At 47.9% G+C, this 20,327-nt stretch overlaps 1 protein-coding gene across 1 annotated transcript in view; it reads left to right on the top strand.

Annotated features, from left to right (window-relative positions):
- The window catches only part of ARHGEF2 (Rho/Rac guanine nucleotide exchange factor 2), a 234,150-nt gene that overhangs the window by 41,545 nt on the left and 172,278 nt on the right, over positions 1–20,327 (top strand). Inside the window, exons 2-5 of the mRNA XM_030187065.1 lie at positions 11,748–11,882; positions 12,827–13,160; positions 14,764–14,890; positions 16,534–16,648. Of these exons, the coding sequence (XP_030042925.1) occupies positions 12,862–13,160; positions 14,764–14,890; positions 16,534–16,648 (541 nt within the window). The 5' untranslated portion in view covers positions 11,748–11,882; positions 12,827–12,861. The remainder of the gene's footprint in view (positions 1–11,747; positions 11,883–12,826; positions 13,161–14,763; positions 14,891–16,533; positions 16,649–20,327) is intronic.

Raw genomic sequence — 20,327 nt, 5'->3', positions numbered from 1 at the left:
GAATAAAGATAAAACATTTCTTGGTCAGAAAATACAAATGTTTCCCGATATCTCCAGAGACACGCAAAAGCGTCGGAAATTATTTCTTTAATGAAACCAGCTGGAACTCAGCTGGGTGCAACATTTTACTTGCGATATCCTTGCAAGTGTGTGGTGAGATATCAATCAAATAAGTATATATTTTTTGATCCGGCTCAGTTAACAGCATTTCTTACCTCAAGGCAAAATAGGGGTTCTTAGAACATCTTGTTTTCTCCCTTTAATTTGTAATTATAACACTGCGTAATGTTGGCTGTTATCATCTACTGCTCTATCTTAGAAGTTAATGTTATAAAACAAATTCCATTTCTTAAACATTTTGTTCCAAATATGTGGAGCAAGAAATTTCAAATTTTTTCCCTTTGTTTTGTATTTCCTTTAAACAGATTGAAATGTATTGCTTTTCAAACAAGCATTTGCTTGATTATAAATGTATACATTTTCATAAATAAATTTAAAAAAAGTATGTTAAACATATGCATTTCAATACAAGAATAAAATAAGTGAAACAAATGATCATAATGATAGTGACTGACCTCTGTAAACCGTCTTTCATAAAACAATTTACGAAGATGCCAAATAGGCATTGTGAGAAATTGAAACTACATATAGGCCTACAAAAAAGATAACATAAATGCTACATTCAGACTCTCATGTAAATTGTAGATAGAAAATGATACATACTGATAAAACAGCGAATGCTACATACCTGTAGAAGGTATTCTCCGAGGACAGCAGGCTGATTGTTCTCACTGATGAGTGACATCCACGGCAGCCCCTCCAATCGGAAACTTCACTAGCAAAGGCCTTTGCTAGTCCTCGTGCGCCCATGCGCACCGCGCATGCGCGGCCGTCTTCCCGCCCGAACCGGTTCGTGTTCGTCAGTCCCGTATGTAGCAAGACAAAGACAAGGGAAGACACAACTCCAAAGGGGAGGTGGGCGGGTTTGTGAGAACAATCAGCCTGCTGTCCTCGGAGAATACCTTCTACAGGTATGTAGCATTCGCTTTCTCCGAGGACAAGCAGGCTGCTTGTTCTCACTGATGGGGTATCCCTAGCCCCCAGGCTCACTCAAAACAACAAACATGGTCAATTGGGCCTCGCAATGGCGAGGACATAACTGAGATTGACCTAAGAACTTATCCAACTAACAGAGAGTGTAGCCTGGAACAGAATAAAACATGGGCCTAGGGGGGTGGAGTTGGATTCTAAACCCCGAACAGATTCTGAAGCACTGACTGCCCGAACTGACTGTCGCGTCGGGTATCCTGCTGCAGGCAGTAATGAGATGTGAATGTGTGGACAGATGACCACGTCGCAGCTTTGCAGATCTCTTCAATAGTGGCTGACTTCAAGTGGGCCACTGACGCAGCCATGGCTCTGACATTGTGAGCCGTGACATGACCCTCAAGAGCCAGCCCAGCCTGGGCGTAAGTGAAGGAAATGCAATCTGCTAGCCAATTGGATATGGTGCGTTTCCCCACAGCCACTCCCCTCCTGTTGGGATCAAAAGAAACAAACAATTGGGCGGACTGTCTGTTGGGCTGTGTCCGCTCCAGATAGAAGGCCAATGCTCTTTTGCAGTCCAATGTGTGCAGCTGACGTTCAGCAGGGCAGGAATGAGGACAGGGAAAAAATGTTGGCAAGACAATTGACTGGTTCAGATGGAACTCCGACACTACCTTCGGCAAGAACTTAGGGTGAGTGCGGAGGACTACTCTATTATGATGAAATTTGGTGTAAGGGGCCTGGGCTACCAGGGCCTGGAGCTCACTGACTCTACGAGCTGAAGTAACTGCCACCAAGAAAATGAGCTTCCAGGTCAAGTACTTCAGATGGCAGGAATTCAGTGGCTCAAAAGGAGGTTTCATCAGCTGGGTGAGAACGACATTGAGATCCCATGACACTGTAGGAGGTTTGACGGGGGGCTTTGATAAAAGCAAACCTCTCATGAAGCGAACAACTAAAGGCTGTCCTGAGATCGGCTTACCTTCCACACGGTAATGGTATGCACTGATTGCGCTAAGGTGAACCCTTACAGAGTTGGTCTTGAGACCAGACTCAGACAAGTGCAGAAGGTAGTCAAGCAGGGTCTGTGTAGGACAAGAGCGAGGATCTAAGGCCTTGCTGTCACACCAGACAGCAAACCTCCTCCATAGAAAGAAGTAACTCCTCTTAGTGGAGTCTTTTCTGGAAGCAAGCAAGATGGTGGGAGACACCCTCTGACAGACCCAAAGAGGCAAAGTCTACGCTCTCAACATCCAGGCCGTGAGAGCCAGAGACCGGAGGTTGGGATGCAGAAGCGCCCCTTCGTCCTGTGTGATGAGGGTCGGAAAACACTCCAATCTCCACGGTTCTTCGGAGGACAACTCCAGAAGAAGAGGGAACCAGATCTGACGCGGCCAAAAGGGAGCAATCAGAATCATGGTGCCTCGGTCTTGCTTGAGTTTCAACAAAGTATTCCCCACCAGAGGTATGGGAGGATAAGCATACAGCAGGCCTTCCCCCCAATCCAGTAGGAAGGCATCCGATGCCAGTCTGCCGTGGGCCTGAAGTCTGGAACAGAACTGAGGGACCTTGTGGTTGGCTCGAGATGCAAAGAGATCTACCAAGGGGGTGCCCCACACCTGGAAGATCTGGCGCACTACTCTGGAGTTGAGCAACCACTCGTGAGGTTGCATAATCCTGCTCAACCTGTCGGCCAGACTGTTGTTTACGCCTGCCAGATATGTGGCTTGGAGCCACATGCCGTAACGGCGAGCCCAGAGCCACATGCTGACGGCTTCCTGACACAGGGGGCGAGATCCGGTGCCCCCCTGCTTGTTGATGTAATACATGGCAACCTGGTTGTCTGTCTGAATTTGGATAATTTGATGGGACAGCCGATCTCTGAAAGCCTTCAGAGCGTTCCAGACCGCTCGCAACTCCAGGAGATTGATCTGCAGATCGCGTTCCTGGAGGGACCAGCTTCCCTGGGTGTGAAGCCCATCGACATGAGCTCCCCACCCCAGGAGAGACGTATCCGTAGTCAGCACTTTTTGTGGCTGAGGAATTTGGAAAGGGCGTCCCAGAGTCAAATTGGACCAAATCGTCCACCAATACAGGGATTTGAGAAAACTCGTGGACAGGTGGATCACGTCTTCTAGATCCCCAGCAGCTTGAAACCACTGGGAAGCTAGGGTCCATTGAGCAGATCGCATGTGAAGGCGGGCCATGGGAGTCACATGAACTATGGAGGCCATGTGGCCCAGCAATCTCAACATCTGCCGAGCTGTGATCTGCTGGGACGCTCGCACCCGAGAGACGAGGGACAACAAGTTGTTAGCTCTCGTCTCTGGGAGATAGGCACGAGCCGTCCGAGAATCCAGCAGAGCTCCTATGAATTCGAGTCTTTGCACTGGGAGAAGGTGGGACTTTGGATAATTTATCACAAACCCCAGTAGCTCCAGGAGGCGAATAGTCATCTGCATGGACTGTAGAGCTCCCGCTTCGGATGTGTTCTTCACCAGCCAATCGTCGAGATAGGGGAACACGTGCACTCCCAGCCTGCGAAGTGCCGCTGCTACTACAGCCAGGCAATTCGTGAACACTCTGGGCGCAGAGGCGAGCCGAAAGGGTAGCACACAATACTGGAAGTGACGTGTGCCCAGCTGAAATCACAGATACTGTCTGTGAGCTGGCAGTATTGGGATGTGCGTGTAGGCGTCCTTCAAGTCCAGAGAGCATAGCCAATCGTTTTCCTGAATCATGGGAAGAAGGGTGCCCAGGGAAAGCATCCTGAACTTTTCCTTGACCAGATATTTGTTCAGGGCCCTTAGGTCTAGGATGGGACGCATCCCCCCTGTTTTCTTTTCCACAAGGAAGCACCTGGAATAGAATCCCAGCCCTTCTTGCCCGGATGGCACGGGCTCGACCGCATTGGCGCTGAGAAGGGCGGAGAGTTCCTCTGCAAGTACCTGCTTGTGCTGGAAGCTGTAGGACTGAGCTCCCGGTGGGCAATTTGGAGGTTTCGAGGCCAAATTGAGGGTGTATCCTTGCCGGACTATTTGAAGAACCCAATGGTCGGAGGTTACAAGAGGCCACCTTTGGTGAAAAGCTTTCAACCTCCCCCCGACCGGCAGATCGCCCGGCACGGATACGTTGATGTCGGCTATGCTCTGCTGGAGCCAGTCAAAAGCTCGCCCCCTGCTTTTGCTGGGGAGCCGTGGGGCCTTGCTGAGGCGCACGCTGCTGTAGAGAGCGAGCGCGCTGGGGCTTAGCCTGGGCCGCAGGCTGTCAAGAAGGAGGATTGTACCTACGCTTACCAGAAGAGTAGGGAACAGCCTTCCTTCCCCCATAAAAACGTCTACCTGAGGAGGTAGATGCTGAAGGTTGCCAGCGGGAGAACTTGTCGAAAGCAGTATCCCGCTGGTGGAGCTGCTCTACCACCTGTTCGACTTTCTCTCCAAAAATGTTGTCCGCTCGGCAAGGGGAGTCCGCAATCCGCTGCTGGATCCTATTCTCCAGGTCGGAGGCACGCAGCCATGAGAGTCTGCGCATCACCACACCTTGAGCAGCGGCCCTGGACGCAACATCAAAGGTATCATATACCCCTCTGGCCAGGAATTTTCTGCACACCTTCAGCTGCCTGACCACCTCCTGAAATGGCTTGGCTTGCTCAGGAGGGAGCTTGTCCACCAAGCCCGCCAACTGCCGCACATTGTTCCGCATATGGATGCTCGTGTAGAGCTGGTAGGACTGAATCTTGGCCACGAGCATAGAAGAATGGTAGGCCTTCCTCCTAAAGGAGTCTAAGGTTCTAGAGTCCTTGCCTGGGGGCGCCGAAGCATGCTCCCTAGAACTCTTAGCCTTCTTTAGGGCCAGATCCACCACACCAGAGTCGTGAGGCAACTGAGTGCGCATCAGCTCTGGGTCCCCATGGATCCGGTACTGGGACTCGATCTTCTTGGGAATGTGGGGATTAGTTAAAGGCTTGGTCCAGTTCGCCAGCAATGTCTTTTTTAGGACATGATGCATGGGTACTGTGGACGCTTCCTTAGGTGGAGAAGGATAGTCCAAGAGCTCAAACATTTCTGCCCTGGGCTCATCCTCCACGAAAACCGGGAAGGGGATGGCCCTAGACATCTCCCGGACAAAGGCCGCAAAAGACAGACTCTCGGGAGGAGAAAGCTGCCTTTCAGGGGAGGGAGTGGGATCAGAAGGAAGGCCATCAGACTCCTCGTCAGAGAAATATCTGATGTCCTCCTCCTCCTCCCACGAGGCCTCACCATCGGTATCAGACACAAGTTCATGAACCTGTGTCTGAAGCTGTGCCCGACTCGACTCCGTGGAAACACGGCCACGGTGGGAGCGTCGAGGTAGACTCCCTCGCCAGCACCGGCGAAGCTCCCTCCGCCGACGTCGTCGGGGAATCTTCCTGGGAGGCGGCCGCAGTCGGTACCGCAAGCGGTACCGATGTCGGAGACCTCACCCCGGGCAAGGGGCCAGCCGGCGCCTCACTCGATGGTACCGGTGGCGCAAGCACCCCCGGTACCGGAGGGAAAGGGCGCAACAGCTCTCCCAGGATCTCCGGGAGAACGGCCCGGAGACTCTCGTGCAGAGCGGCTGTGGAGAAAGACATGGAAGCCGATGCAGGCGTCGAGGTCAGAGTCTGTTCCGGGCGTGGAGGCTGTTCCGGGCTGTCCAAGGTGGAGCGCATCGACACCTCCTGAACAGAGGGTGAGCGGTCCTCCCGGTGCCGATGCCTACTGGGTGCCGACTCCCTCGGCGACCCAGAGCTCTCGGTACCGATGCGGGAAGGTGACCGGTGTCGATGCTTCTTTGATTTCTTCAAACGAAGCATGTCACCGGAGCTTCCCGGTACCGACGAGGAGGACGTAGAATCCAGCCGTCTCTTCCTCGGGGCCGAGGCTGAAGAAGGTCGGTCTTGGGGGGGCTGTATCGCAGGAGCCCTCAGGGTAGGAGGAGACCCACCCGAAGGCTCACCACCACCAGCAGGGGAATGGACAGCCCTCACCTGCACTCCAGTTGAAGCACCACCGTCCGACGACATCAGCAACAGCGGAGGTCCCGGTACCACCGACGCCGACGCAGCCTTCCGATGTCTCGGTACCGATGATGCAGAGGGTCGAAACCTCGATGCCGTCGATGCAGTCGATGCCGAGGTCGAAGACTTTGATGCTGTCGACGTCGATGCACTCGATGCCTCCGGTGCTGTTGTCAACGAAGAGCCCAAGAACAACACGTTCCACTGGGCCAATCTCGCTACCTGAGTCCTCTTCTGTAAAAGAGCACAAAGACTACAGGCCTGCGGGCGGTGCCCAGCCCCCAGACACTGAAGACACGACGCGTGCCTATCAGTGAGCGAGATTACCCGGGCGCACTGGGTGCACTTCTTGAAGCCGCTGGGAGACTTCGATGACATGGGCGGAAAAATCACGCCGGTGAAATCAAAATTCGCGATGGTGACGAAGGGCACCAAAAATAAGGGAGAGAGAAAAACCCGTACCGAGGCCACAAAAAAGGCCTACCCCGAAAGCGAAAGGAAACTTACGTCGGGGAAACAAACTGGACACACGGGAAGGGACAAAGACTGAGGTCTTTTTTTTTTTTTTTTTAGCGAAATCGCGAAGACGCGCGAGGGTCAACTTGAGGGGCGCGAAACGGCGGCAAAACACGACCGTCCCGAGCACGGACAAAAGAAGACTGACGAACACGAGCCAGTTCGGGCGGGAAGACGGCCGCGCATGCGCGGTGCGCATGGGCGCGCGAGGACTAGCAAAGGCCTTTGCTTGTGAAGTTTCTGATTGGAGGGGCTGCCGTGGACGTCACCCATCAGTGAGAACAAGCAGCCTGCTTGTTCTCTGAGAAAGATAGATACATCACACACATAAAGTATAAAGGGAACAAAGTACATACGATTAAAATGACATACAAACATCTAAAGTTTCCTCGTCCAACTCCTTGTCTGTTCCTGTTTGTGTTTCAGGCAGATTTTCAAGGACTTCTTGATTTGATATCCATTCTTCCACCACATAAGAACATAAGCGTTACCATACTGGGACAGATCAAAGGTCCATCAAGCCCAGTATCCTGTTTCCAACAGTGACCAATCCAGGTCACAAGTATCTGGCAAGATCCCAAAAGAGTAAAACAGATTTTATGGTTCAGATCCTAGAAATAAGCAGTAGATTTTCCCATCTTAATAGTGGCTTATGGACTTATTATCCAAAGCTTGTTTAAACCCCGCTAAACTAACTGCTTTTACCACATTCTCTGGCAAAGAATTCCAGAGTTTAATTACACCATTACCTCTCTGCCACTTAACCTAGTTTATTGCGGTCTTTCCCTGTCCATTGAGAAATACCAAAGCAGTTTCCAATTAAAAATTGATTAGAAAAATAAAATGACAATGCATCAAAAGGAGAGAAGAAGGGAGTGCGGCTGTTGGTAAATCCCACCCTGCCGTCAATGCAGTCCTCTGCATCTCCCCAGATATGTTTTTAGTGATGTCTTAACACAGGCACAATTCTTCTTTTAAATGAGGGGGAGAGAATTTGAAAGCTAATCAAGAAATGTATTAAGTTATGTCCAATAAAAAGGTATCATCTTATTTTCTTTTCCATGTTTTATTTTGTTTGATTTCTATTGATAATCTAATGTACCAAAGAATGATAGGACCTAGGCGATGACCAATAGGGGGCAGCAGTGCCAATTAATTGATATGAAATAAGCTATACTGGAACACCGGTGTGAAATGCTTTATGTATTAGCATGAAATGGCTTCTAAAGGTCTCCGGTAGCCAGTGAAGAGTCTTCCAGGCAGGACAGATATGGTACCTGTATAGCTATTTTCTGCACAAATTCTAGGCTATGGTGGATGTTTCATTCAGTCCACTACAAAGGGAGTTGCAGTAATCAATATGGATCAATATTAGGATGAAGGTTAACATTTTCAAATCTGTAAATAAGCACATTTGTCTGAGGGCTAGGAAAGCAAATTTAAGAACTGCAGAAATTTTGAGGTTCTGTGGTCAAATGGAAATTTGTTTTATACTCCAGCATAGTTATACAGGAAGCCAACCTTCCATACTGCTACAGGAAAGGTGGAGTGGAAAATCGGGAACAGAAACACAGGATATAGGAGGCGGCCATCTTTAAAGTGAATCTTCTACAGTTTCCATTAGAAATGTTTCTGTGCTGACTCTGGGAGTCTGGGAAATGAAAGGAACGATCCAATTACTTAAAGGGGTTGAAAAACATTGCTCTCCTCACTCAGACATGGCTACAGGCCAGTGACTTCAAGGGCCTCTCTACTGAGAGAGCCTTTATTTTCTAATGGTCAAGGGCTGTGAAGAGGGGGCAGCAGACATATTTCATGTTACAGTATCAGAGTCTGTCTGTTTTCCAGCCTGTAAAGAACCCTTCAGGCCGCAACTTACATAAAATCAGGCAATTCAGTTTTTAGGGTTACCATATGGCTCCAGAAAAAGGAGGACGGATTGAGCACGCCGGGTTTTACTTCCATTGCTTTCCATTGAAAGCAATGGAAGTAAAACCCGGCTGGCTCAATTACTTCCATTGAAAGCAATGGAAGTAAAACCCGGCTGGCTCAATCCGTCCTCCTTTTTTTGGAGCTATATGGTAACCCTAAGTTCCCTGCACCCTTGCCTAAAGGCTGCTGATGCAGGCCTGGATTTGCTCCCAGTGCATGCTGGGAGTTGTAGTTCTGCTGTGTGCCCTGCCCTGGAAGGGTCTTTGTCTCTACCCCTCACCAATGACTTTGCTCAGGTGGAAAGTGAGTGCAGCCTGCAATATTTGGTTCACTCCTTATCTGTAGTTACAGCCTAGCGGCTCCTCCCTTGCCTCACATCTAATTATAGGTCTAGAGTCTGCACCACAGACCCTAGGAGATGAGACTTCAGGACCTACATACTGCACCTATATCCTACAGGGGAGAGGAGACATGAATATAAATATATCTTAAAGTATCTATTATATGTATATTTATTGTTATTATTCGGATTAACTCACACTTTTTTTCAGTGATAGTTCAAGGCAAGTTATATTCAGGTCCACTAGGTATTTTCCTGTTCCTGAAAGGCTCACAGTCTAAGTTTGTACCTAGAACAATACTCAAGATCACAAGGAGCTGCAGCACAAGAAGCAGACCTTTATCAGAGGAAAGAAGATTCTAGATCAAAAGGTTACAGTAAGAAGCTAGAGGGCTAACCCCAGGTGTATTTATTTATTGTATTTGTACCCCACATTTTCCCACCTTTTTGCAGGCTCAATGTGGCTTACAGAGTATAGATATGATAACGTCGTTACATGATTTTAAAACAGTCGATTATAAGCAGAGGTGAAAGAGGATTTAGATGGAAGGTGTTAGGTAGGTCGTGTGAGAGGTTTTTTTGGTGTGCTTGGGTGGTTTAAGGAATGATTTGTTTCATTGAGGGTGACTTTTGTAGGCTTTGTTGAAGAGATGTGTTTTCAAAGCTTTGCGAAAGCTGGTTAGATTGGTCATGGTTTTCAGGGCCATGGGTAGTGTGTTCCAAGACTGTGTGCTTTTGTACGCAAAGATAGTAGCATAAGCCTGTTTGTATTTCATTCCTTTACAGCTGGGGAAGTTCAGATTGAGGAATTTGCGGGCCGATCTTTTGGCATTTCTGGGCGGTAAGTCCACTAGGTTTAACATATAGAGTGGGGCATCTACGTGAATGATTTTGTGTACAGTCGTGCAGATCTTGAACTCAATTCGTTCCTTGAGCGGGAGCCAGTGCAGTTTCTCTCTTAGGGGTTTCGCACTTTCGTATTTAGGTGTTCCAAAAATAAGTCTGGGCTATTTGGAGTTTTTTGATGGTCTGTTCTTTACAGCCTACGTACATTGCGTTACAGTATTCCAAGTGGCTTATTACTAATGACTGTACTAGGGTAACCTCTCTCTGTCTAAAAATTTCTCCATGTTTGTGTTGGTCACTCTGTCAATCTTGTCCAAAAAAAAAAAAATTTCTGCTGCAATTTCAGGAGTTTTAATGACTGATTTTGCATCCATAGGGTCTGTTCTTGGTGTAAGACCAAAAACTGCCCTTCAGCAACCTCATTAAGGGGCTCTTTTACTAACGCTTTGCACACACTAAATGCTAAGAAGCCCATTTTATACCTTTGGGCTTTGTAGTACCTAGCGCACACTAAGCTTTAGTAAAAGGATCCCTAAGTGTGAAATAGAATTAACATGTCATGTGTTTCTGACAGGACAGGCACCAATGGCAGTTATATCGCATTAGCATGCTCCACACATGCTTGCATGTGTAAAACATTCTTCAGGTCATCACATGGCCTCTGTGTGGTAAAAGTGAGCACCCTGCCTATCTGCGGCTGAGAAAAGGAGTGGTGTAGTTCCCAGGGAGGTGGAACAAAGTTTGTAAATGCCTTTTCACATGGATAGGGTAGTGATAGGATCCCATGTAAAACAGGCTGATCCAGGCCTGCTTTTGCCCTAGTGCATGCAGGGAGTTATAGTTCTGATTTATTCCATTGAGTTCCATAAGCAGGGTGGGTGTTAGGCATGCTGGGGCCCTGCTGGGCAGGAATTTTGGAAGGGGTCCGAAGCCTACCAGCAGACTGTGCCTTTTCATTTTTGGATAGGTTTGGGGCCTCCTATCACATGAGGACCCAGGGTAATTGCCCTATATGCACCCCTTAACACTGGCCTTATCCACAAGAAAATCAGGATTTCAACTCCATGTGTGTTCTGGACCCAAACCAGGACTGGATTAGCCTATCTTCTATGGAATTGCATCAGGAATGAAATTGGACAGAGATGATACAGGTCCACCTGAGGCCATAGGCTATGTTAGCATGTTACTGCAGTGCCCTCTTGTGGCAGACTGCACAGGATGTTTCTCCGAGCCACCAGGTCTGACTAAGAGTCCCCAGACTTCTCCATGTCACCCAGGACAGGATGAGCCAGTCCTATTGTGTGTCTGAGGTGTTTCTTTTTGGGGTGGGGTGGGGTGGGGGGAATAGTTTAAAACCAAGACTGGTTCAGCCTGTCCTCAGTGACTCAGGGCCATATAGTAATTCCCAGCCCAAGATACCAGAAATTGAAGTTTGTCATTAAAAATAACAGCGCTGAACACTTGGGCCAGCAGACTGGATCAGAGCACCCAGCTTTATAAGTGAATGTCACTTTAGCTGGTGCTAGGAGACGTTGAAAGAGAGAAGACTCCCTCTCTTCCCAACTTGACATTTCGTCCTTTAGATTGTAAGCTCCTTTGAGCATGGACTGTTCTTCTTTGTTAAACTGTACAGCGCTGCGTAACTCTAGTAGCGCCCTAGAAATGTTAAGTAGTAGTATCTGAGCCAACCCTGTCTGTACACGGAGGGGTTTGTCTGTTGCATGCAGAAAGCTGTCTTTGTGTGTCTCTCTCTCGTCTCCCCAGAGAACCTCTGCCTGCAGCTCACATGATCAAATGTATTTTATTACAACTTATAAACACACACCTTACGTGCCTGAGCTTGCAGGCACAAAGCCCGTTATACCTGAGTGCTCCTTGAGGTAACACTCGAGGAACTCGTGTCTTGTTACATGCCAGTGTAAATATCCAAAGCTTCCTCGGCCTGCCTGAGGAAGGGAACTTGGTCACAACACAGGCTTGGTATTTGTCTCTCTGCACCTGCTGTTGTAACTGGTTTTCTTTTTACAGAATATCCAACGCAGGACCTGTTGGATCTCCACTCTCCTCCTCACAGACTGCCAGCAACATTGTACTTCCTTCCAAGTGGACAACAAAAGGACCCTGGAAACATGCAAAGTGTTCAGTGTTGCAACCTGAAAGGAGGTGAGGTATCCCCAGGATCTCTCCCTGTAGTCCAGAAGGATCCTTTTCTTCACTCACTTGCCTACTGCTCCACTCAGAGCAGTGTTTGCAGCAGACACTATTCCAATTCATATTAATAATGATGCTTATTGCTGGAGGATCATAAAATCCAGTTAAATATATAACTCTTGTGGCCCAACCCCCCCCCCCCCCCCCATCTCTTCTATTCAGGAATGTCTGCCTGTCTGAATGGGAGTGTGTGGGAATAGAATTTATCTCTCATTTATTTATTTTTATTTTGCCTTCAAAATACTGCTGAGTGGCTCTGGATTGTTTAGTGTAGGCTGTGTTGTTCCTGCTCATGACATCATCAGCTTGAGAAGGAACCCACTCCTGGGCTGCCCTTTTCCTCTTCATGCACCTCCTAATCTAGACATCACTTGACATGTATTAATGCAAGGAATATGCAAGAAGGAAAAGGGAAGGTGAGGGCTGGGATAGGGTTGCCACTCGGCTCTATGTCAGAAAAAAAAAGCTGATCCAGTCCCAGTGTTGTCCCTTTACACTAGGAATTGAAGTTCTAATTTTCTTAGAGGACATTGACGGAGCAATCAGATCTACAAATCCTTGGATGGACTAGGGTATGTGGAACTGAGTGGCAAATGCAGTTCTGGAGCTGATCCAAATGCAGTTCTGGAGCTGATCCTTCAAAACTCCCTCCTTCCCCTACTTTATGCCAAATCTAAGGTAACTTTTGGAAGGGGATAATTATACGAGTTTACTTTGAATTTTAGCAGTGGAATCATTCTAGTAATATCAGGTATGGAAGGGGAAAAATGGAAGGAAGTTTTTGCCTTCTAATAAATCTGTCTTTGTACTGTTGCTTGACTCCTTGGTTCCATGGGTATTTTTTTCATTTAGCTGACTCCCATTAACCATCCTGTCTTTCCCTCCTCTTCCTTCAGTGTTTCTCTAATCAAGTCCCAGTGTGAGGCCACTGATGAGCGGCTCCATCACAGACCTCTTGTTGCCGGCAGGTGATGGCGCCGGATACCCGTTGCGGAGGCAGAAGATCCGCTGCATGTCAGCTGTGGAGCATCTTTCAGCCTGTGGCCCAGAAGAGGAGGAGGAGGGCTGGCAGGGGGCAGCTGAGGAGGAGGAGCTGGACAGCTTCTTAGGGGTACCACTGAGACGATCCTGCCGGCTGAGGACCTCTGTCCAATCCCACGACGCTTTCCGCAGGCACAGCTGGGAGCCGGGAAAGGAACTGCAAAGTCGGGAGGATTATGAGGAGCGCAGGTGGGCAAGCTGGCAAACATGAGTCCTGGCTGTATCACAGTTTAGTTTGAAAATAAGGCCCCTTCTACTGGGAAAAATAATTTATAGTTGCACATGGGCCATGAAGGGGCTCACTCAGCAGTAGCGGTGGGTCAGGAGGAGAAGAACCACAGGTACTTAGGTACTGTGGGGTAAAATCAGTGATCAATCATCTTGCCCAAAGGAAACTGGAGTTAATTAGGTACCTTAGTGTGGGACAGTGATTTTGCCCTCTGCCTCTGCAACTGAGCTACTCATTGATTCTTGACTGGAGACTGCCCCCAGTATGTGACAGGGAAAAGTTCACCCATAGGTGCTGTATAAGGACACATCTGGCCCAGACCTCTGCGGGCATCATAGTGATGCCAGTAGCCAGGACTGAACTTACAGGTTGTATGTGTGGGGGTGTGTCATTGACCGATGTCCGCCTCTGGCAGTCATTGTGAATGCCATGTCCCTATCTGGATAAAGTTGTGTGGTTGCTGTGTTCATACACTCAGATTAAAACAACAAATATATATCTTTTTGGTGAACCAAACTATGACATTTTTCACTTACTTTCTATAGCTAAAACCCTCTTCTGTTCTTCCCAGCTGGTCATAAAAATATACTAAGTTGGTCTAATGAAATGATAGCGGCTTATATTTATTTTGTGTGTGTTTTTATTATCAACCTCTTTGTCCCTGCTTGGGGCCCTGTTTCAGTAGTGAGACTCATGAGAAGACATTGTGGATCCCTCCATCCCTTAACACTGACACCAGATGTTCAAATATTTGAAAGGTATTAATCTGCAAACAAAAATTTTCCAGAGATGGGAAAATGGTAGAACTGGAGGGCATGAATTGAGGTTGAAAGGAGGCCAACTCAGGAATAATGTCAGGAAGTATTTTTTCACTGAGAGGGTGGTAGATACCCGGAATGCTCTCCTGCAGGAGGTGATGGAGATGCAAATGGTAACAGAGTTCAAAAATGCGTGGGACAAACACAAAGGAATCCTGTTGAGAAGGATTGGATCCAAAGAAGCTTAGCGGAGACTAGGTAGGAAAGCCAGTACAGGGCAGACTTCTACAGTCTGTGCCCTGATTGAGGATGAATAGATTTGAATGGGCTGGGTGGAGTTTTAAGAGATTTTGATAACAACTTCAAAATTTTAGAACAAGGCCAGTGCCGGACAGACTTCTACGGTCTATGCCCTAAAAATGGCAAGGATAAATCAATATCAGGAATACACATGATGTATCACATCATACCACATGTAATGAATTTATCTTGGTGGGCAGACTGGATGGATGGGCAGACTGGATGGACCATACAGGTCTTTATCTGCCATCATCTACTATGTTACTATGTTATAGTGTTACTCAGCAGAACACATCACAGGCCCCCACCCTCAACATGAGCACAAAACACACTACAGGACCCCATTGACCACTCAGCAAAATATACCACAGGCCCCTTCTCCCAATACTGGCACCAGTAATCCACAACAGTTGTTATAGGGACCCTCCCCTCTGTGGCCTATTCATTACGCCTTCCCAGAAAGCTCTAGGAATGTAATTCCTGTCTCGGCTCCTCTGTGTTCCAGCGCAAGCTTGAAAGGTTTGGACCCTGAAGAGATAGAGAACACAATGGGGAGAAGACGGGACCCTCGCCGAGTTCCCATAATCCACAGCAATGAAGCTCTGGAATCGCTTTTCTCCCCAGAAGAGGAGGTAAGGGCAGCCTGACCTTGGGTGTGTGATGAGCCATGAAGGCTACAGAGGTAGAACAAGGCTCATCATACCTTTTCCAGACATTGGAGAGACACTGTGTCTGCTTTTTATCATCCATGTAAGTTTATCCCAGGTTCTCTCCAGTCTTATTCCTGTTCCCCCCCCCCCCACCCATTCAGCATCTCCATATAAAACAAGGGTTGGTATGTGGCAGGTTCCTACCCCACAGTATTTCCAGCATAACTGTTAGTTAGGGGAGGGATCCTAGTGGTTTCAGCATAGCAGTAGTTACAGTATGAACTAGGTTTTAACTAGACCAAGGGTTAGCCCATATATGTATTGCTCCCTTCCTCCTCATGCTACTTCTTTAATGCAGAAGTTAGCAGCCTCCAGCTGGTGACACCGACAAGCAGCATGCTTGGGGAGTCCTGGAGTGGCAGCTTTGGAGGCATGCAGCCAATTTCTGCTTTAAAGAAGCTGCACGAGGAGGAGGGGAGTGGCCCAGGAACTGTATTTTTTGGGATGGCATCTCCGCCCGCAAAGTTATGATTAGCGCATACGCATGGAGGAAGGGGGAAGAGAAGAGGAGGGAGGAATGTGTGGCCCCCCCTCCAGTCCACCCCGAGTACCCCCAAAATTGGAGGGCTGGCTATTTCCCTGGGTTAAGCCAACCCTGAGTGTAGGTATGTTAAGGAGGACCTTATCTGAATTCAGGACAGCATGGGACAAGCACAGGGCATCTCTAAAAGAGAGAAAGGGATTGTAGACCTTAGCAGTTGGTGGGGATGGGCAGACTGGATAGCTGATTTGATCTTGATTGGCTATTGATTTCTGTGCAGTAGATAATAGAGATCAAATGATGGGAAAGATTGAATTAGAGAGAAATTCAGAAAGGATTCCCCACAGGAGAGGGAATCATGACAAAGTTCCTGTAGATATTTGTCAGGGCTTAGAAAGAAGAGTGCAGAGTGAAAGAGAGATCATGGTCCACCCCAACCAGTCCTGTTTTCAAGATATCCACAATGAATATTAATCAGATTGATTTGCATACACTACCTCCTTGCAGTGGCGTTCCTAGGGGGGCTGACACCCGGGGCGGATCGCCGATGCACCCCGCCCCCCCGGGTGCACGCCGCTGGGGGGGGGGGGTGCCGCACGCCTGTCCGCTTCGTTCGCTTCCATGCTCCCTCTGCCCTGGAACAGGAAGTAACCTGTTCCGGGGCAGAGGGAGCACAGAACGAAAGTAGCGGACAGGCGTGCAGCACCCCCCCAGCGGCGTGCACCCGGGGTGGACCGCACCCACCGCACCCCCCCTTGGTACGCTACTGCCTCCTTGGTATGGAAGTCTATCTCATGCATATTCATTGAGGATATTCTGAATACCTGTCTGGAGTTCCCACCGCCCCCCCCCCCCTTGGTATGCTAGTGCCTCCTTGGTATGCAAGTCTATCTCATGCATATTCATTGTGGATATTCTGCATACCTGTCTGGGGTTCTCCCAGGACAAGTTTGGGAATCCCTGGTCTGGATAAACGCATGTGGGGGAAGAGGCTATGAGCTTACACACGTGTGCATTCAAACTGCATGTGATCCTTCAGCCCTACACTGACTATCTTGTGGTGTCATTTCCTCCCATCCTTCAGGACGAGATGAAGAGGCTACGTGGAGCTTCCATCCACTCGGAATACTTCGACAGCAATTCACTCTCCAAGTCTGTGTCCATGACAGGCATCGATCACACCTACAGCTCCCAGGAAGGTGAGTCCGTGAGGAGAAAAGTACCAAGTTATTACCACTACCAGTTTCTACTGATATGGAGAGGTAGAGGTTGCTTAGCAGGTTTTGGGTTTTAGTTCCACTGCATTTAGGGATCACTCTAGTGGTGCTGAAACTCTTCACCTGTCCCCAGAGGCTGGGGCATAGGGAATAACAGAGGAAAATACAGCAGTGAAAAAAGTCAGGGAGCAGACAGGCTGAATTATGAAATCTATTCCACAACATAGCAACATAGCAATTGACAGCAGATAAACACCTGAACAGTCCATCCAACAGTCACGATCCTCATCAATCCAAGATTAAATCAACAATGAATGTGATATTATATACTTGATCATGGTCTTTCTTTTGTGTTTCTGGGACATAGACCTTAGAAGTCTGCCCAGCTGTGTCCTTATATTCCAACTAACTGGAGATGCCATCAAAGCCCACTCCAGCCTATCCAAATCCATCTTGTCATTTGCGGGAAACAGACCGTAAAAGTCTACCCGGCACTGTCCTCACATTCCAAATTACTGGAGTTTCTGTCAAAGCTCTCTCCAGCCCACCCTAAACCAGATTGCTATATGTGGGACTCAGACCATAAGTAAGCCCAACACCGGCCTTAGTTGATACAGCCAGAGTTGCCATCTAAGCAGCACTCAACATGCAAACAAATATGCAACCATTTTAGTTTTGCTTTTTTATACCACTCATTTTCTAATTGGAGATCCTCTGTGTTCATTCCATGCCTTTTTTAATTCCACCACATGTTTTTCTCCATCACCTCCCTCGGGAGGGCATTTCAGGCATCAAGCACCCTCTTCATTAAAAATAATTTTCTGACATTACTCCTAAGTCTACCACCCCGCAACCTCAATTCATGTCCTCTAGTTTTACCATTTTCCCTTCTCTGGAAAATATTTATTTCTATATTAATACCTTTCAAGTATTTAAACATCTGTATCATACCTCCCCTGTCCCTCCTGTCCTCTAGGGTATACATATTCAGGTCTTCCAGTCTCTTCTCAAACATCTTTTGGTGCAATCCCCATATCATGTTTGTCGCCTTCCTCTGGACCACGTCGAGTCTTCTTACATCTTTAGCAAGATACGGCCTCAAAAACTGAACACAATACTCCAGGTGGGGCCTCACCAATGACTTGTACAGGGGCATCAACACCTCCTGCTGGTTACATCTCTCTCTATAAAGCTTAATATCCTTCTGGCTACGGCCACCACCATGTCACACATTCGTGGACTTCAGATCCTCAGATACTATCACCCCAAGGTCCCTCTCCCTGTCTGTGCATATCAGCCTCTCTTCGCCTAACACATACAGTGGGGGAAATAAGTATTTGATCCCTTGCTGATTTTGTAAGTTTGCCCACTGACAAAGACATGAGCAGCCCATAATTGAAGGGTAGGTTATTGGTAACAGTGAGAGATAGCACATCACAAATTAAATCCGGAAAATCACATTGTGGAAAGTATATGAATTTATTTGCATTCTGCAGAGGGAAATAAGTATTTAATCCCTCTGGCAAACAAGACCTAATACTTGGTGGCAAAACCCTTGTTGGCAAGCACAGCGGTCAGACGTCTTCTGTAGTTGATGATGAGGTTTGCACACATGTCAGGAGGAATTTTGGTCCACTCCTCTTTGCAGATCATCTCTAAATCATTAAGAGTTCTGGGCTGTCGCTTGGCAACTCGCAGCTTCAGCTCCCTCCATAAGTTTTCAATGGGATTAAGGTCTGGTGACTGGCTAGGCCACTCCATGACCCTAATGTGCTTCTTCCTGAGCCACTCCTTTGTTGCCTTGGCTGTATGTTTTGGGTCATTGTCGTGCTGGAAGACCCAGCCACGACCCATTTTTAAGGCCCTGGCGGAGGGAAGGAGGTTGTCACTCAGAATTGTACGGTACATGGCCCCATCCATTCTCCCATTGATGCGGTGAAGTAGTCCTGTGCCCTTAGCAGAGAAACACCCCCAAAACATAACATTTCCACCTCCATGCTTGACAGTGGGGACGGTGTTCTTTGGGTCATAGGCAGCATTTCTCTTCCTCCAAACACGGCGAGTTGAGTTCATGCCAAAGAGCTCAATTTTTGTCTCATCTGACCACAGCACCTTCTCCCAATCACTCTCGGCATCATCCAGGTGTTCACTGGCAAACTTCAGACGGGCCGTCACATGTGCCTTCCGGAGCAGGGGGACCTTGCGGGCACTGCAGGATTGCAATCCGTTATGTCGTAATGTGTTACCAATGGTTTTCGTGGTGACAGTGGTCCCAGCTGCCTTGAGATCATTGACAAGTTCCCCCCTTGTAGTTGTAGGCTGATTTCTAACCTTCCTCATGATCAAGGATACCCCACGAGGTGAGATTTTGCGTGGAGCCCCAGATCTTTGTCGATTGACAGTCATTTTGTACTTCTTCCATTTTCTTACTATGGCACCAACAGTTGTCTCCTTCTCGCCCAGCGTCTTACTGATGGTTTTGTAGCCCATTCCAGCCTTGTGCAGGTGTATGATCTTGTCCCTGACATCCTTAGACAGCTCCTTGCTCTTGGCCATTTTGTAGAGGTTAGAGTCTGACTGATTCACTGAGTCTGTGGACAGGTGTCTTTCATACAGGTGACCATTGCCAACAGCTGTCTGTCATGCAGGTAACGAGTTGATTTGGAGCATCTACCTGGTCTGTAGGGGCCAGATCTCTTACTGGTTGGTGGGGGATCAAATACTTATTTCCCTCTGCAGAATGCAAATAAATTCATATACTTTCCACAATGTGATTTTCCGGATTAAATTTGTGATGTGCTATCTCTCACTGTTACCAATAACCTACCCTTCAATTATGGGCTGCTCATGTCTTTGTCAGTGGGCAAACTTACAAAATCAGCAAGGGATCAAATACTTATTTCCCCCACTGTACATCTGTCTTGGATTTCTGCTCCCTAAGTGCATCATTTTGCACTTCTTTGCAACATACAAACTACTTCCAAAAATAGAATTTCTGTAAATAATGCCGAAACACAAAACGCCGAGTATATCATGTGGACCATTCATAGCCCCCAAACATGCCTCTAGTTATGTCATTGGATGCCATATTTATGGTTTTGGTGCACATATGTTTGAATAGAGGTGTCCTAATCCATGCCGCAAAAGCAAGTCTGGCTTGCAAGGTACTGCCAGGAATTATTTCCACAAATTGTCCACAGGCTGAGGTGCTGCTTTATGTACATTTTACTTATGCCGTGAGCCAGATCTGATTTGCGCACTTCAAGATCCGGAGTACTACAGCCCAGCTTTACAGGGTGGGTTTTGTCTGTCACCAGCATGGGAATTCAGGCTCAACACAGAGGGCAAGATGCACTAAACTAAACGAGCCTTTAACGAACAAGTTTTTAACCCTGGCATGTATTAAAGCCCAATTTCCGACGACGGTAGCAGCAAACAAAAACGGAATGCAGATGAGCAAATTGTGTAGAAACCCTATTGAAATGAGATGCACTAAGGTTTTCCGCTTGCCCTAACGCTGGAAAACTCCGGGAAAGCTAACGAGAGGTCTGTGGCTTCCAAAACAATGTGAAAAAAAATCGGGAGGGGGCAAAAATGCTCGTCAGGAGTGTCCTTTATGGACGGCCTTGCCCCCCCCCCCCGGCCGAGGTCGCTGCTGCTC

Source organism: Microcaecilia unicolor, chromosome 14 (genome assembly GCF_901765095.1).
Source record: "Microcaecilia unicolor chromosome 14, aMicUni1.1, whole genome shotgun sequence".
NCBI lineage: Eukaryota > Metazoa > Chordata > Amphibia > Gymnophiona > Siphonopidae > Microcaecilia > Microcaecilia unicolor.
This window is presented reverse-complemented; position numbering and strand designations above follow the sequence as displayed.